Source organism: Pinus tabuliformis, chromosome Q (assembly GCF_031772625.1).
Source record: "Pinus tabuliformis cultivar Carrire ecotype Pingquan chromosome Q, CPIR1, whole genome shotgun sequence".
In the NCBI taxonomy this organism is placed as follows: Eukaryota; Viridiplantae; Streptophyta; class Pinopsida; order Pinales; family Pinaceae; genus Pinus; species Pinus tabuliformis.
Genome location: NC_142296.1, coordinates 1,327,963,766 through 1,327,982,861, shown reverse-complemented (window position 1 = coordinate 1,327,982,861; position 19,096 = coordinate 1,327,963,766). Strand labels below are relative to the sequence as shown.

The 19,096-nt window shown below is 33.6% G+C and overlaps 1 protein-coding gene across 1 annotated transcript; it reads right to left on the bottom strand.

Moving 5' to 3' along the window:
* Positions 1–704: 704 nt before the first annotated feature.
* LOC149224744 (transcription factor MYB1-like) lies at positions 705–6,814 on the bottom strand. The gene is made up of 3 exons (XM_089388273.1): positions 6,649–6,814; positions 6,409–6,559; positions 705–861 (listed from the first exon to the last, which is right to left on the bottom strand). The coding sequence occupies exons 1-3, from the start codon at positions 6,812–6,814 to the stop codon at positions 705–707; spliced, it is 474 nt and encodes a 157-aa protein (XP_089244399.1).
* Positions 6,815–19,096: the final 12,282 nt, after the last annotated feature.

Sequence of the window (19,096 nt, the reverse complement as noted above, 5' to 3'; positions counted from 1 at the left end):
TCCCAAGAGGCAACTACAATCATATGCAAGAAAACAAGCAAAGATGCCGTTTCAACTTCACCACTCTTTGAGTCAACTAGTAGATGACAACTTTGCAAGCAAAACATAATATCTTATTATTCCACCATTTATGGGTACTGCAAAGCAAAAATCATCATTCCTTCCACTTGCTTATAACTAAACGGTAAACGCTAACTCGCACAGGTAACAATCAGGGTTTTGTCACGAGATCGAAAACTAAATAGTAAATTCATCTCGTCGCGAGATGGAATCACCATTGGCACCAGTCCATGGTTTTCCAATTCAATTCAATTCAATACATTAACAACAGGAAAGAACGAAAAACACAGATGAACCTAGAGGCTAGCCTTTGTTCTAACTGTAATTAACCATATTGCGGTGCTTACAGAAGAAGAAGAAAATTTAAAGTCCCTTTTGTTACTCTCTCGGATTCTATAGACAACAAGAAGAAAGACGCGACAGCGACAAGAATGCATGAATGATGCAGAATTATGGACATCATTCTTTCAAACAGATCAACAGAAATCTAAGAATTAATAGGAGAGAAGGTTATAAGATCTACACACGATCGATTCCCCTCGACTGTACTTTACTTTGATATGCTACAAAGACTGGAAAAAGATCGATAAAGAAGGAATTGTTGCCCTCGGAAAATTGTCATGATGTTCTTGTTTGTATTTTGTTCAGTGCGCGACAGCCATGTGTGCTGAGTAGCTGATAGTCCTCTGGTTAGGAGTAGCAAGCATGGCCGTATGATACATGAAGTCTTTAAGCGCTACGACGCTCTGCAGCACTGCCTTTAAATCCTCGGCCCTGGCGAATCCAATGCTGCCCTGTCGCCTAACGGCATAAACATAGAAGGTAAGTCTTCAACGCCACCGGAAACCTGGAGCATCTGCCAATGGATGCCCAGAACTTTATAATGGAAAGCTCTTTGACCAGTGCTTTATAATAGAAACAGCAAAGCTCTTTGACAAGTGCTTTATAATAGAAACACCCAGGCTGATGTATATATGGAAGATGTATATATGGAAGAAGTAGCAAAAATATCTTAAGAGTGACATAAAAGAATGGGAAAAAACAGTAAAAATATCTTGCCATGTCAAGAAAGCAACTCAACTGATATTTAGAAAAAGTAGTGACACTTCAAATTAATGGTTGAAAGTGTCTGACCTGATCGAATGGAGGAGGATAAAAATGTTGACAATTGTTGATGTATAGAAAAGCCTATCGGCCTAATTACAATATCACATATTTTTACAAGTTAAATATTAAGACAAAAAGACTATATTAAAAGAATATATCGACTACACATTAATTTAAATAAATAACTTCTTAATTAATTAACTAATAGATATTACAGTAATGAATACATTCTGAATATCAAATATTAGAGAGCAGGCAACGAAAATTGAAATAAATAAATAAAAAAGTTTGAGAGGATAGAACTATATTGATATTAAGTTAAATCTAAAGGAAAAAAATAATATACTTACCACTAATTTTTTAACCGTGGGTAAGGGGCTAAGGTTCTTTTCAATAACCTTTCTCCACTCCTAGATTTGCACATGTTAGTCCATCCACCGCATCACCTCCTTCTCAAATTGTTGCATCGTCTCCCTGATATACTGGCACAACAATCATTAACATAATTTCGTCAAGGTTGTGATACAAACGTAAAGCGGTAAAGTCATCCATTCTAATGATCAATGTATAGTTAGGAATAGCATTAGTATTTATTATGGTAGGAGTATAGTAATAGATTATTTTTTATTAGTTTAATATTGATCTTGAATGTTTAATTTTGAGAAATAAAAAATTATTTTTTAATATTATTACGATAAATATATTTCAAATATTTGATTACATTATAATTTTGAAGATATAGCTTTGTGCCATGTGATAATTGTTTCAGATTTTTTTGGTATAATTTTTAGATGTAGCTGCAATATTATATCATGATCTTTTTTTTAAAATAGATCATAATTCACTTAAATAACCTATTTATCATCATTTACAGCCCACCATCATTAAAGCAAGTCTTTCCATAAAAAAATGAATAGAAATAAGATGAAAATAAATATACTAGGCCGGGTTACTACCCACTATTATTTATGTTTTCTTCAATTGTTTAACATGTAAGAGTAAAAGTGTAAATAGGCCAACTTAGTAGTGGTTACTACTCACCAAAAACTTATGAAAATCCATATCTCTTAGTAGGCAATTGACTTTTCTACTTCATATATCAATTTGCAATTTTTACAAATGCATAACATCGCAGCGCTTGTTATACTTGAAAAGTGACACGGACTATGCTGCCATGCAGGGCTTGTTATACTTGAAATTGGGAGACAAAAGTGACGTTTTTGTATTAGTTTTATGTTGGAGGAAGAAGTGAGTTTCCATTTGTATTAATTTCAGTATTATTAAAATTTATATACCAAGTCAATGATTAGCTCACTGTCTTTATATCTTACTCTCTTAAATGAAAATAAAGTTATATTCAATACATATAATAAAAAGACAATAGAGTTATATTCAATGCATATAATGAAAAAACAGTAAACCAATCATTATTGGCTTAGTTTACCGTCTAATATTTAATATTTAAAAATAACTATAGTACAAACAATTTTTGAGAAAAAAATCACTAATAATTCAAAAATACCATATACAAAACAATGAATAGTTTACCGTCTTTCCATCATTTCCATTGAATATCAATTCATGCTGATTCAACTGGACAATGAGCCAATCATTAACTACCGCATAGTGCTTCACATTTACTCAGAGGTCAAATACGGTAAAAAAGTGTTATAATCGTCTAGGGCTTCAACCACGAACGGACGGACATACAGCAATATTGTCTCCATCCAAGATCGCTTGTTATCGATGTACAGTACGTTGCGATAGATAATTTGACCTTTAAATCAATAAGCCGACTACGCTGATGGTCGAAAGCGATAATTCATAGACTCGATGCAGGTAGCAAATTGTTCTGGGTCAGAGTTGAAGCGGCATTCTTATTTGAGGATATTTAGTATATTTTAATGATGTAACCATATAAAACGAAACGAAACGGAAATAATCCTCGTTTCTCGTTAAGTCTTCTTTGATCTACTCAATTTCTTTAAATTGTAGGTCTTAGATTTCACATGGATGGTGATTATAGGTATTACGACTCTCAAGTATTTCTAAGATTTTCTCGATCATCGGTTAAGTCATTCTATATGGTTCTACTTAAAAAACTCCTAAGATTATCCGCTAGCTTATGCGGTATAATGTACATGGTTACACTGAAAAAGAGGAGTTTCCTGATCTCTTATAAGGATTATAGTCGAATGAGTTACCGTGACTAGCTGAATATTTAAAAAAAATTTAATATCACAGTTTAATAAAAAAAATGTCTATAGGTACACTAAAAAAGAAAGTTTCCTGAAATATGTTCGGACGGTTTGGTTCGGTTTGACTAGATAAATATTTTTAAAATCTTTAAATTTTGTTTCCGTAAAAGTTTTATATTTTTATAAATTTATATTAAATAGGTTTAATGCTATTCACCAATGTGATTAATAAATATATAATTTATAGAGATTTTTTTGGTTCCTTTAAAACTTTTTATAAATTTATATTAAATAGGTTTAATGCTATTCACCAATGTGATTAATAAATATATAATTTATAGAGATTTTTTTGGTTCCTTAAGTGATTTGTCTTTCTAAGAAATTATATATATAAAATTAATAATGTGAAAAGATAATTGAATTTTATATGTTGTTGATAACTTGTTTTGACTTTTTAAAATTAGGAAGATATGTACCTACATAGAAAAATTTAAATTATAGTGTTAAGTTTTTTCCATATTTAAAATGGAATACATATATATGTAATTAAGGTTTATATTTTCCAAAATTTAATTTTTAAAATTACACAATAAATTAGAAATTAAAATAAATTTTACATAAATTATTAATTTTTTTGTTGAACTAGCCAACAAAATTGATTAATATAAAAATATAAAAATTTCAAAATATTAATTTGGAATATGTAAAGAAATAAAATATTAAAATTGATATTTAAAAAATTATTAAAATTATATTAAAATATTAAAAATGATATTAAAAATAATATTATTATATTTTAGTTGTAATTTTTTATTATTATTAACTAAATTATTTAATTAAAAATTAAATTATCAATATTTGTTATCATAAAGATAAATTTCACTATCTATTTTATCATATAAACTATGTATGGATTATAATCTGATATGAATTTTGAAATGTGCTTAAATGTCTTTCTCGATTCATGATAAGTTCTAAGTTTAAGATGAGTTTAGAAATATTTTTATATTTCATAGGAATACACATGTTTTAGTCCTTGAGGGACTATTTAGATAATAAGGTTTTATTCCATTACAAGAAATACTCATTATGAGTTCAACATACCATATGTACTAGCAATTGCACCACATGTCGCAAAGGAAACACGTAAAGTTGTAGCATATGAGAGAGTAGCATAGAAGAAAGAAGATGTGATATGTTATGCCATTTAATTGAATATTTAAATTAAAAATATGAAATATTTAATTTAAAAATAAATTTTAGGTTTGGAGAATTGTTTGTAAAAAAAAATTGGTTTTTTGTAGCCTAAAGTCATTATAGATACTATATAGAGTATATTCACTTAAGGACACAACAAATTGACTATGCTACTAGCCATAGAATTGATTTAGAAATTATGTTGAGCTATAGTGCAATATTTATGAATGTAATGAAGATTGTCTATAATGACAATTGTTATCATTGTGAAAGTTATCTATAGCTCAGAATATTTGGAATTCTAACAGTGAAAATTGTTGGTCATCGTATGTTGGAGCCCTGAAGGAATGTGCATGAGCCTAGTGGATTGTTGATTTGTGAAACCCGACTATTGTATGTTGGAGCCCTGAAGGAAAGTGCATGAGCCTAATGGATTGTTGATTTGTGAAACCGATTCTTTAGATTACAAGATGATGTGAAAGAGTGCTATGGATTGGGGTTGTTGTAGGTGAAAAATTGATTGTGAATAAAGGAATTAGACTATATGAAGAGAGCTTAAGTCAACCATAGGTAAATCATCTTTGTGGATTCATAGTTTTAGCTTAAGGGTTGACCTCTATTACAATGAGAGTTGAGAGTTGGTGCAACAACAAAACTATGGTTCCGTGGAATGTCTTTTACAGAATCAATTAAAAAATATGATTACATGTATTTTTTTAATATATTAATTTAGATATTAATTCTTTTCATAATTAATAATAACAATTTAAAATGAAGTTATAATTTAGTTCATTTTTATGATTTAATTTTTTTAATATTAAATGTATTATGAGCTAATTGTTTTGATATATTTTCATAAATTTGAAAACATGTTATTTTATTATTATTTTTTATAAGTAAAAGATTAAATTATAAATGAAATAAATAATTTAAATAAAAAAATATTGAAATATAATTTTATATTATAATTGTGATTTATATAATATTATGTTTTTTTAAATTAAATATATATTTAAATTATACACTAATAATAAATATTTAAAAATTAAAAATTAATTAAATGAATAAATCATTTCTATTACCTTCCCTGTAATTATAATTAAAATGGCATACTGTCAAATGATTTTCATTTTTTGGTGGGTATTTTTCCAGCGTCCACCCGTAATTATAATTTAGAATGGCATAGTTTAAATGTCAAATGGTTTTATTTTTTGGTGGGCACTTTTGCAGCTCCAACCACCCATTCTCGGCATCCTCATTTCCGAGGTCTATTTTCAATGTCGGTTTCGAGTGACACAAAAATAAATAAATTATTAAGCATGCACAAGGCAGTGGACATCATCACGCAGGCTCCTCCCCCGTTTCTGGTGTCAATTTGATCAATTTGTAAATTGCAATGTTAACGGCCTTACACTATAAAAATAAATGACAAGAAAGCCCAAACACATGACATATTGCTAGAAGTGAATAGAACTCTTAAAAAAAACTCAAAATCTAAGTTCCTCTTATAACTAATTTCCGGATTTCTATACTTAGCTGACAGTTTTCAGCGTACTGAAAATTATGCTTCAACTAAAAATAACCGAGAGATGTACCGTCTCAGTCCACCGTACTTGTCAATGGAAAACAAACTGACCCAAAAAAAAGGAGTCCAAAGAAAACAGTCCAGAGAGCAACTTTCCCTAAAAACCCCTTAGTGTAAATTCACTGATTTCCCCATTGCTATACTTATGCTGAATTTTTTAACACACTTATAATTATGCATTACGCAAAACTAAAGGAAGACTCAAAATGACCATTGGGCCATACGTCATACAAGAATTTAAAATTTTGTTACCATCAACACAAAAGCGGCAGCACGATCGTTAAAGAGCTAGCCATAGTTATGGTTTTAAGAATTAGCTCCTCCTCGTCGAACGAATTTTTTCCCAGTTTAATGTCGGCACGAAGATACTTCACCCAACGTAATCCACAACTCTGTCCACACCGCTCAAGAACTGCAAAACATTTTTTGTCACTTTAGTTAGCCTGTTGATAATATTGACGTCTGCATTGCATTACTATATTACAGCATAGTAATATTTACGTCTGCATTTCGGCCACTTTTTGAGATTCACCTGCTTGTTGGGGACTTTTCTCCATCCACCGTCGCCATGAATTTGAATGTATTCCACCGTCAGAATCATATCCTCCTCGGCAGTCCACGACTCCCGGTTGAATCTTTCTTTTCTGGACCACGGAGATTTACACATCATCGATATTTCTTTTATGTAAATATGTAAAGACTAAGAAAACATCGAATCTCTCTCCTCCAAACAAGCACAGTACTGGCTTAATGAGTATATATACAAAAACACAGCAACGCCATGAAAACTGCGTACAATCCAATCCAATCCAATCCCATCTCCATCCCCAGAAAGAAAAAAAATAAAAATAAACAAACAAACACGGAACTGGATTAATGAGTGTTTATACAAAAACACAACAACGCCATAAAAATTGCGTACAATCTGATCCCATGGCCATCCTCATCCCCATCCCAGAAAGAAAAAAAATAAAAATAAACAACAAAATCATGCAAGTAGCTTAGGTCCATGTTCGCTTCCTTATAGGTATAGAATGTGCAAAATGCCCTTTTGTATAGGAACATGTGCAAAAAGCATTTTTCTTACATTTGCAAAACCCAAGAGATCGAACCCGTTGAATAACTCGGTGTTACCAATTTTCAGAAAAGGCGAACTCAGCATCGCATAAAACTGGGTTATCAACCTGTCAAAATAGATTGCTCTACACAATAAATAGATTGGGAAACCAGTAATCTCAATTCTGATAGATTGGTTATTTAGTGGATTATTTTTAAACCCTTGGTTTTTTTTTCTTTTAGTTAAAGAAAATAAATATTTCTAATAATTAAAATAAACTAAGTGATTAATTAAAATAAACTAAAATAAACTAAGTGATTATAAACAAATTTAATTAAAATAAACTAAGTGATTATAAACAAATTTATTAGAAGAACGGATTTTTAATTTAGTTACATATAACTTAAATATAAAATAAAAAATAAATGAATTAAATAATTAACTAATAATTATTTATTCTTTCCTATAATAATATAATTTTTATATAATTTTTTTAGTTTTAGATAATAAAGAGGGTAGCCAAAAAAAATTCAAATTCCTAATTTAAATTCATAAATATTAGTTAAAGATTAGATTTATTTAGTTACAAATAAATATAATAATAAATAAATTTAACAAACTAACTACTTAGTTATTAATTACCTTTACATTTTTCTGATTTTTTTTTTATTACATCAATCACCTGCCTCTGCAGGACTCGAACCTGGGTGGGGGGAGTGACAGCCTCGGCCCCTACCATTACACCATGCACGTCATGTGCAATTATTTGATTAATATTAATAATAAATAAGATAGCCAAATAATTTATTTTTAATAAAAATTAGTTAGAGATAGCATTTATTTAGTTACAAATAAAAATAATATTAAATAAATTTAACAAACTAACTAATTATTTATCAATTATCTAATTGATATTATTCCTATCTCTTGGCCTTGTCAAATGTAGCCGTTGCCCAGTCAGTTCCTTGGTCAAATGTAGTCGTTCCTTTCTAGCCGTTGAATGATGGATCTCTCTATTTAACTTGTTACCACGTTCTAGTTCTTCATCTTGTCCTGACGATGAACCACACTTGCTAGTTCGAAATGCGTTGACCAATGAATATTGATGTGATTATCGCTGAAGACCTTCTCAATATACAAATCTCAATTCTACTAAAAATAATACTCATCTTACTTCATTCATCAATCTCTTTAATGCATTTTTAGTATGTTTTCTATCAACACTGCACATAAAAAGAAACAACACTCATATGTCAACCATTGGGAATGAATTGTAATTGAGTATCAGGTTGAATTGTAACTAACTAATACTTATTTTTTATCTCATGGCATACACTATTTCAATCGTCTAACACCAAAATCAATGGCTCACTATGGAATAGGTGACATGGGAGGAAAGTTGTTCTCAGAGGGAACGCCTTACAGTGTAATAAATTGAAAATGTGTGGGAAGGATAATATCTTTATATTTCATTCTAGGAATATACATATTTTAGTCCTTGAGGCATTGTCTAGACAATAAGACCTGAAGCCATTACAAGAAGTACTCATTATGACCTCAACATACCAGATGCAAGAATTGAACCTACGTGGGGAGGATAACAACATTTTTCCCAACCATTGAAGGAAAATGTTGTGTGTGTGTGTGTGTGTGTGTGTGTGTGGTATCTCTATTTAAAGTTGATATGAAATTAGTTTAATTAAGGCAAGCATTGAAATTTATATATGTGTGTGTGTGTGTGTGTGTGTGGTATCTCTCTTTAAAGTTGATATGAAATTAGTATAACTAAGGTAGGCATTGAAATATTTCATTTATGGATTAGAAGTTTAGATTTATCAAATCCCTCAAGGTATAAACATTTCCTGGTGTCTTTTATTTTATTCCAAAAACGCCTTCACCTAGGAATTTGATCCTTCTCTAGGCATGATCAATGTAGAGTTACAATATTCCTTAGAGTCAATTTTATGTTAACATAACTAATATCATATACCACCATTGTGTTTCTAAAGGAACTTAAACTTGCTTTCCTTCGACAAAACTCTAAATACCCCTCTACCTTATCCAGGACCTCTCAATTGTTCCTACTACAAAATCACCATTCCTCTTCATAAAGTAAGTTTGCAATCAATGTTGTTTTCTCAAGAACGAATAATGAAACTCACTTACACCTCAAAAAGTATCCATGCTCCTCCCCTTCACCTAAGGAAAAATTACCATGTACTATCTAGAATCCAATAATATCATTGATACCTCAAATCAATCAAGAAATTGGTTTAAATGAGGGCCTAACATCAATCCAACCATGAGGGCTGAGTAACTAATCATCATATGGACCTACTTCTATCCACCAAGATACATGGGTTGCATTCACTATACTCATGAGTTCTCTACAAAAGTCGTCTAGATACATGACATATCCATCTCAATTTTTTACTCTTTGCACCTGTTGATTGGAACTTGTAGTGCAACTTTAAACAAATATCTCATCGAGCAAAACATGTAGTTAGAGCTCCCTTACATTTAAAAAAAATTGGTATCGTGTAGACTTGACGAACATGATATTCTCAAGATGTATGCCATGTATATCAATGCATAAAAATTTCGTATATGACCGATAGAAAAATGCACACAAGGAATTAGTACCATGAACTTGGACCCTGGACTAGTGTGGGAACAATACAGTGGAGTTCCCACATCTAGAAGTTAACACCCATAAAAGACCTCTAGACCATCGTATTAACCTAAACACCTAGATACATCTAGATCCATAAGTTTATCATGGAACCCATTGTGGATAAGTTACATTTTATTAAATTTTATTTGGGAGAGGTGTTCTTTATGAAAATTTGGTCCAGTGGCAACTGAATTTATCATATTCAACTTGAAACACCCATAGAAATCCAACATTGGAAAGTCTCCATCCGTATCTAGAGATATTTGGGCTTTGGGAAAAGATACAACATTCAGATCCTCCTATAGCCTAGATCATTGGAGCTCAAGGCAAGTAAGTGATAACATACGATTTTGTGGTTTTAAATGCTTTAGCGTTTATAACAAAAAAAGAGTGGACTGATGGAGGGACAAGATATATTCCTTAGTGCTAAGCCTTTGGTTTTAACAACATCCACATGGTGTGTTTTCCATTAAACCCCTGGACCCAAGGAGTGAAACAAAGTTTTCAATCTCATGGTATTAGAGTAGGAAGCTCGATAAATAAAGATTGAATAAAAATAAGTTTGAGAAGATTGTCAAACAACTACTACTATGGGTACTGCCACCTAGAAGAGAAGGTCGAGAAAGAAGTAGGATGGACAAGGATTTGAGTCTAGAGTTGAGATGCATATAGAAAAGAATAGAAGCCATGGAGACAAACTAGAGAAGAGAGACTAATGTGGGAGACTTTAGAAAAAGTGAGAATACAATCTTAGAAGAGAAGATGGAAGTATCTCTAAGAAGAGAAAAAATGGAGGAACAACCAATAAAGTTGGTTTCGAAAGTAGGGTCTAGGTAAAAGATGGGGGTGCCATTATCTAGTTGCAACTTCAATGTGGAAGATCTTCTCGATTGGATCATCTCATTAAATAAGTATTTTGACTATGAATATGTGGAGGATGACCAAAAAGTCAAATACGTAGTGACTAGGCTATGGGGGCATGCAACATTATGTTGGGGTGAGTTATAAGCAAATCGAAGGAAGAAAGAAAATGAAAATTTTAAGAGTTAGGACTGAATGGTAGCCAAGTTTAAGAGTAAGTTTATGCCCAAAGGATCATCAGTTGAATTTATTTAGGAAACTACAAAGCCTATAACAGAAGTTTATGACAGTGAAGGAGTAAATTGAAGAATTTCATAGGTTGAACATAAGAGCTGGCCACATAGAGGAAGATTCTGAGATATGAGATTAAAGATGAAATTGAACTCTTTTCCCTGGAGAGATTAGAGGATGCCTATCAAGAAACATTAAGAGAAGAAGAGAAGTTAGCTAGAAAAGAAAGATAAAGGACTAGAGGAAGGATTCCAACAAGAGGACAAGGACCTTCCATCAGAGGAAGATTCCAAGCTTTAAGGGAATAGACAAGGAGCTCTAGTAGCCAATCTCCTAGAGGAGGTGAAGGAATGGGAACAAGATGTTTCTAAGGAGGTAGAGGAAGAGGAAGATAAATCAGGAGCTACATATTTGGGAAAACATGACATATATCATGGGATTTTCCTAAGAATAAATCACCAAATAAAAGAGGAGAACATATTGCAGAAGATAAAGATGAGGCAACAACGATAGAGGTAAGAAAACATACTCCTCAAAAGGGTGAATCATTAATTATGAAGAGAATCTTGGTTAAAGCTGAGAAGGAACCCCATGAACGAACTCAAAGGAGAAGTTTGTCCAGGACAATGTGCAAGTGAAAAGGGATTCAATGTTACAAAATAGTTTTACACAATAGTAGAATTGGTAATCTCAACGGTAAATACATGGATGGTGGAGAAGCAAGGATTGCAAATACTGGAATATCCTATTCCATATTGAGTGTCGTTGTTGCAAAAAGGACATCATATCTTGGTGAGTAAACAAAGTAGATTTGAATTCCATGGTAGCTACAAAGATGAAGTGTTGTGTGACATCATTCCCATGGATGTTTGTTACATATTCTTGGGAAGATCATGGAAATATGATAGAGAAGTTGCTAATAATGGAAGGATAAATACTTATACCTTTGAAAAATACAATTGTAAATATGTATTGATGCCTCTAAGAGAGAAGGGAATCAAAGTGAAGCACGACCAACCATACTAATGATGAGAAGGAAATAGCTACTACAAGATGTTGGCATTATGACTCAGATTTGGCGCTATGACACAGGTGTTGTCCTTGATGGCAACTCACTCAGATGACAGATCTCAGTTCAGGCTCACAGAATGAAGAAAGAGAGGTATACGTAGGTTCCCGTTGACCAAGCCGTGTGTACACACGGGTTCGCAGACCAAAAGGCGCGTATGCGTACACATGTAATTTCACGAAAGGAAAGGCGCGTACATGATGGAAAACTTGGTTTTTGTCCATGGTATTTGGTCCATGGTATTGTGATCCATGGTATTGGTCCAAGGTATCTTGTCCAACGTGTTGACCCCAAGTTTTTGGTCCAAGGTATTGGTTCTAAGTGGTTTTGGACAGTGGTATTGAGTAAGGCCTAAGACTATAAAAGGAGGAGAAGATCATTAGGCAAAGGCACTCATGGATTTAATATCTAATGAAGAGCAAGATCTAGAATACAGGTGACTAGGTTATGGTGCACAGCTGGATCTGAATCAAGGATGAACCTGAGCGCTTGAGGAAGGATAAGTTCTATTGATGGGTCAAGATATTAAGGCTTGAAGAGAAGTATCTTTGTTTGGTTTTGATCTTTTATCTGAATAATTGGTGGATGTCGTAATCTGTAAATATGATGATCTGGGTATAACTGATGTCTGAATAATTGTAAAGGTTAAAATCATCATTTACAAATCTGCACGCAGGTTCATTATAGCAAAGGCGCGTATACACGCCAGTTCGACATTTCAAAAGTGTGTATACGCAGTTTTGCCTTGATACAAGTGCATATGCACATAGGTTCATCACATTGAAGTAGCGTACACCTCATAAAACATGCTTTAGCTACTTCTGATTGCTATTACAGTGTTCTGGGTTCTGGCTTGGGTTCTAGTTACTGTTACTATATTCTAGTTACAACATTCAGAAAAGTGATTGTTTGATTTAGTTTTGGTTGGTGCAAAGAAGATTGGTTGATGCAGATATATTTGATTATTGATTGATGTTATTGATAAATCCAGTCTGAAAATTTATGAAATGTGGTCCCTGGAAGAAAACAGAAGGTTGTAGCCTTCTGTAGGTCAGCACCTACGTACTAGTACATCAGCTAGTACAAGAGCTAGGGGGTTGTAGCTCCCTTCCAGGAGAAGCTGGAGAACGAGAGAAGGTTGTAGCCTTCTGCAGGTAGAATCCTGCGTACTGGTGTAAGACTGCACCAGTACAAAATATTGTAAAAAGAAGCTTCTTATTAAAAGAAAGATAGAGGCGATTGCATCAGGTGGTTTTTACCCACATTAGGTTTCCACCTTATATCTTGTGTTCATGTGTGTGACTGTTTGTTTTTTTTTTACTGCTCCTGGTTACTATTTATATGGTTCTGATGCATAGATTAAAGATCAACATATGAAGAATTAACTAAATTATAAGTTTACAGGGTATACACTAGTTTCCTTATGTACGGTTGCGTATACACACGGGTTTCATTAACTAAAGTAGCGTATATGAATCAGAATATGGAAATGAAATATTATTGACTTGCTAATACTGATTCACCACCGCCCCCCCCTCAGTATTATTTCCAACAATTGGTATCAGAGCAGGTCCTTTAGAAGAAGCTTGATCGCTTGAAGGAAGATCTATCATCATGAGTAACTACGAAAGAGAGGCATCCATTAGACCACCGATCTTTGATGGGAGCAACTTCGTTTATTGGAAGGTAAGAACTACAACCTATCTTCAATCTCTTGGAACAGATGTTTGGGAAATTATGGAAGGAGGATATACATTTCCATCAACAATATCTACAGATACGACTGGCAAGAAACAATATGAAACAAATTCCAAGGCCGTCAATACATTATTGGGGAGTCTGTCACAATCAGAATTTGTCAAGGTTATGCAGCTCAAAACCTCCAAAGAAATATGGGACAAGATCATTCTAAGCTATAAAGGAGATGTTTAGGTAAAACGTGCAAAACTACAATCTCTCATAATTCAATATGAAACTCTCAAAATGCACAATGATGAAAGTATAGCTAATTACTTCCTACATATAGATGAGATTGTTAATTGCATGAAAAACTTGGGTGAAGACATAAAAGAAGTTACTTTAGTTGAAAAGGTTTTAAGATCTTTGTCTACTATGTTTGAATCAAATGTTTCTGCTATAGAAGAAAAGCAAAATATTCATAGTCTTATTATGACACGGCTGCATGGAATCTTAACTGCTTTTGAAATGAGAAAAGGAGGCCCATCAGATATGAGAGAAGCCGCATTCAAAGCTTCAGGAAGAGAAGAACTCAATGGATCAGGACATATTTCAGAAGGAGAGGAAGAAGCAAACTTTGTCAAGAACCTTCAACGGGCTTCTGGAAGATTCAAAGGTAAACTACCTTTCAAATGTTTTGCTTGTGGAAGAGTCGGTCACTATGCTGCCAAATGTCCTCACAAGGATAAGCTTGATAAAGGTAAGGAATCAGCAAAATGGAATATAAAACAAAGTGTAAGTAAAATGAGCTACTATATGCATGAAGATAGTGATGGTTTATCAAATAGTGATGAAGATGAAAATAGTAATGATTATAGACTTCTGATGGCTTTTGAAGATGAAGATTTCTTGGATGCATTAGATGAAGATGGTCTTTATGAAGAAATCTCTAAACTTGAAATTTGTTTAGAAGAAAAGAATATGATTATAGATACTCTGACATTCCAACTTGCTGAAAGGGAAAAACACAATGAAAAATTAGAATGTGAAATTTTGGGTGTAAGAAAGGATATTGAGAAAACAAAATCTCTTAATCTTAGATTTGCTAAAGGATCAGAGACCCTAAATGAAATTATCAAAGTGCAGCATTCTCCTCTGATAAAGACAAGTCTGGGATATACTGAAGAAGCACAGAAACCGTCCACCTCCACTAAAAGCTATCTTGATGCAGTAAAGAGAAGTGAATAGTTCGACAATCGTCAGCAAAGGCATAAAGCAGATCACCAAGTAAATCGGGGCCAATCTACTTCAAGGATAAACAGAAGATACAACCAACCTCAGGTAAATCATACTCAGTTTGCTTCAAGAATGAATGACAATGGAAACTACTATCACCAGGTCAGTAGGTTTGATAATCGCAGGAATTTCTTTAATGGTCAATGTTTTTCATGTCATAACTTTGGACACAAAGCAGCTCAATGTGTTGCTTATAAGACCATCATGACTAGAGAAGCACGAAATCAAAAGAATGTGACAGGGATCATGAAAAGGACCTACAATAACTTCTCGCTTCTTGAAAATGAAATAGAATGCTCTATCTGTAACAAATTTGGTCATGAAGATTCTGAATGTAGGAGTAAATTTCAGCAAACATCTCAGAAGGAGCAAACTTCATTGGGTCCCAAAACTTAGAGAAAGAAAGAACTGCAACCAGAAATATGTGGTAAAGCTTTATATGTAGAAGGACAAGAAAATTAGTGGTACATCGATAGTGGATGCTCGAAACACATGACAGGTGATAAAGAAAAACTTCAGTCATATAATGCCTTAGAAAAAGAAAAGAAGGTCTCATTTGGAAATGACACTCCTGCTATCATAAAAGGTAAAGGTTCTGTTCTCTTAAAAGAAAAGGTTAATGCTGGGAATGTTATGTATGTCGATGGTCTAAAGCATAATCTATTGAGTGTTAGTCAAATGTGTGATCAAGGAAATGAAGTGGTATTCCGATCAAATGGATGTGTTGTTCGTGAGACTAATACAGAAGAAACAATGATTAAAGGAGTAAGAACTCCAAATAACCTATACATACTCAAGGGAGGACAACAAAAATGTTACCTAAGAAAAAATTATGAACACTGGCTATGGCATAGAAGATTGGGGCATCTAAGCTTCTCTCAAATAAGAAAAGCATGCAGATACCAGGCTGTTCATGATCTTTCGGATATTAGCATTCCAGAAAACACAATATGCAAATCATGTCAATTTAGTAAGCAAACTAGAGCTCATTTCCCAAAGAAGGAAGGATCAGCTAGTAAGCCTCTTGAACTTGTTCATACTGATTTATGTGGTCCATCAACGAAAAAGTCACCTCGTGGAGAAGAATAATTTATATTGTTCATTGACGACTTTTCCAGAATGTGTTGGACAGGACTTCTAAAGCATAAAGATGAAGCATTTGAAAAGTTCAAAGCCTTCAAAGCATTGGTTGAAAATGAGTCAGATCGCAAAATCAAATGCCTCAAGTCTGTTCGAGAATGGGAATTTACCTTAGATGAATTCTTTGACTTTTGTGAAGAACATGGAATAAAAAGGGAATTATCTACCGCAAGGACTCCTCAGAAAAATGGAGTGGTAGAAAGGATGAACAGAACTATTCAACAAATGGCTTGTGCCATGCTAGATGAGTTTGGAACTCTTGCAACCTTCTGGGGTGAAGCTGCATTTTCTGTCATCACTATTCTCAACAAAACAAACGTTCGGTTAAATAACACTCAAACTCCACATGAACTGTGGTATGGTAAGACTCCTACTATGAAATACTTCAAAGTTTTTGGAAGCAAATGTTACATCAAAAGGACTAATGAAAAGCTTGGAAAGTTTGAACCTAGAGCAGATGAAGGCATTGTCCTCAGTTACTCTTCCCGAAGTAAAGGATATAAGTGTTATAATAAAAGACTAAGGAAAATTGTTGAAAGTATTGATGTTGTGGTTGATGAAGCAGGCAAAAATAAAAAACTGGTAAAAACTGAAGATTATGAATAAGATGAGGATTATCCTTCCACATCAAATCAGACTAATTCGGAAGAAGAAACCAATGAAGCACCAGAAGAACAGATAACGGTAGAAGAAAATACTCCATCCAGGTATGTTCAGAAAAATCATCCAGAGACTCAAATTTTGGGACAGAAAGAGGCAGGGGTGCAGACAAGAAGAAATATTACAGAAGCTTCAAGTTATCTAGCATTGCTTTCCACCATCGAACCTCAAAATGTACATGAAGCATGCAAAGATGAATGTTGGGTCAAGCCCAGGAATGAAGAGCTTGAGAAAATTGAAAAGAATAATACTTGGGAATTAGTTCCTAGACCTCATGATAAGAATATCATTGGAACCAAATGGATATTCAAAAACAAGCTGAATGAAAATGGAGAAGTTGTTAGAAACAAGGCTAGACTTGTTTGTAAAGGATATGCTCAACAAGAAGGTATAGATTTTGAAGAAACTTTTGCACTTGTTGCTAGACTTGAAGCCATAAGAATGTTCCTTGCTCTTTCTAGCTTTCAAAACTTCAAAGTATACCAAATAGATGTAAAATCCGCCTTTCTTAACGGAGACTTAGAAGAAGAAGTATATATTGAGCAACTAGATGGATTCATCCTTGGAAATGATCCAAAACTTGTATGCAGACTCAAAAAAGCTCTCTATGGTCTAAAACAAGCTCCAAGGGCCTGGTATTACTGTCTCGACAAATATCTCCATCAACAAGGTTTTTCAAAAGGATCAGCTGATAGCAATTTATATACAAAGATTGACAATGATAAATTGCTAATACTTGCTGTGTATGTTGATGATATCTTTTTTGGTAGTAATGAAGAAGCCATGAGTCAAAACTTTGCTTTGGTAATGCAGAAAGAATTTGAAATGTCCCTACTTGGTGAGCTCACATATTTTCTTGGTTTACAAGTTGAACAAAATAAAGATGGTATATTTTTATCAAAAACCAAGTACCTTAAGCAGATCTTGAAGAAATATGGCATGGAAGAATCTAAACCAGTATGTACCCCTATGGTAATAGGATGCAGTCTCAGCTCAAATGATGAATCAACAACAGTACATAACCCAACCTACAGATCCATGATTGGAAATTTGCTTTATCTAACAGGTACCCGACCATACATCATGCATGCAGTGGGAATAGTTGGAAGATTGCAAGCAAATCCAAAGGAATCACACCTTCAGGCAGTCAAAAGGATCTTCAAATATCTTCAAGGAACTTAGAATTTTGGTTTATGATATCCTAGGGACACAGATCTTACACTTCATGCATACATAGATGCAGATTGGGCAGGAAGCATGGATGATAGAAAAAGCACTAGTGGTGGTGCATTCTATATGGGCTCTAGATTAGTGTCTTGGTTCAGCAAGAAACAAAGTTAAATTGCATTATATACAGTTGAAGCAGAATATGTGGTTGCTGCATCTTGCTACACACAACTCCTTTGGATGATGCAAACATTGCAAGACATTCACATCACATGTACTCCACCCATCTCCATTCTATGTGATAATACAAGTGCAATCAGGATTTCAAAGAACCCAGTCATGCATTCCAAGACCAAGCACATACCTATCAAATATCATTTTCTCCGTGGACAACTGCTTGAACAAAAGGTCAAGTTGGACTATGTTCCCTCCAAAGAACAGGTTGCTGATATATTCACCAAACCACTGCCCAGAGAAACATTTGAATATCTTAGACAGAAGCTGGGAGTAGTTGATGCATCATCTTGCTGTTGAAACTTATCTGTTTCAGATAAAAGTGGTTGTACGCGAGTTTCATGAAGCATATCCACGTACATACACCAGTTTCTGTGGATACAGCCGTGTATATTTTGGTTTGAAGAAAAAAAACAGTGGGCCAGACTCAGGATGAAAAGAGTCTAATATGGGTCTGATAGTGATCATCTGGCACAGGTTCAGGGGGAGCACATACTTCTAATAATGCATTGTTGGCATTATCTTAGAAGATCTTGGTACAAATTCACAGTTGTTTTTTATTCAGGTGGAACAGGTGCAGAGGGAGATCATGGTTACTAGTCTAGATGGTGATTGGTAGATGATAGTTGCTGATAACTATCATAGTCTTGTTTTAGATATTTTGTCTCTATGTCATGTATATCTTTTATTATCAAGGTCATGAAATGACCTATTTTGTTTCCCCACTATGCATGGGATGGATGATGTAATGTTCTTGTTTTGTCATGTATAAACATTTGGTATATCCCCACTTGGTTGGGTGGATGATTCAATCTTGGTATATCCCCACTTGGTTGGGAGATGGATGTATGTATGAGTCTTTGGTGATAGGAAGGTCATTTAT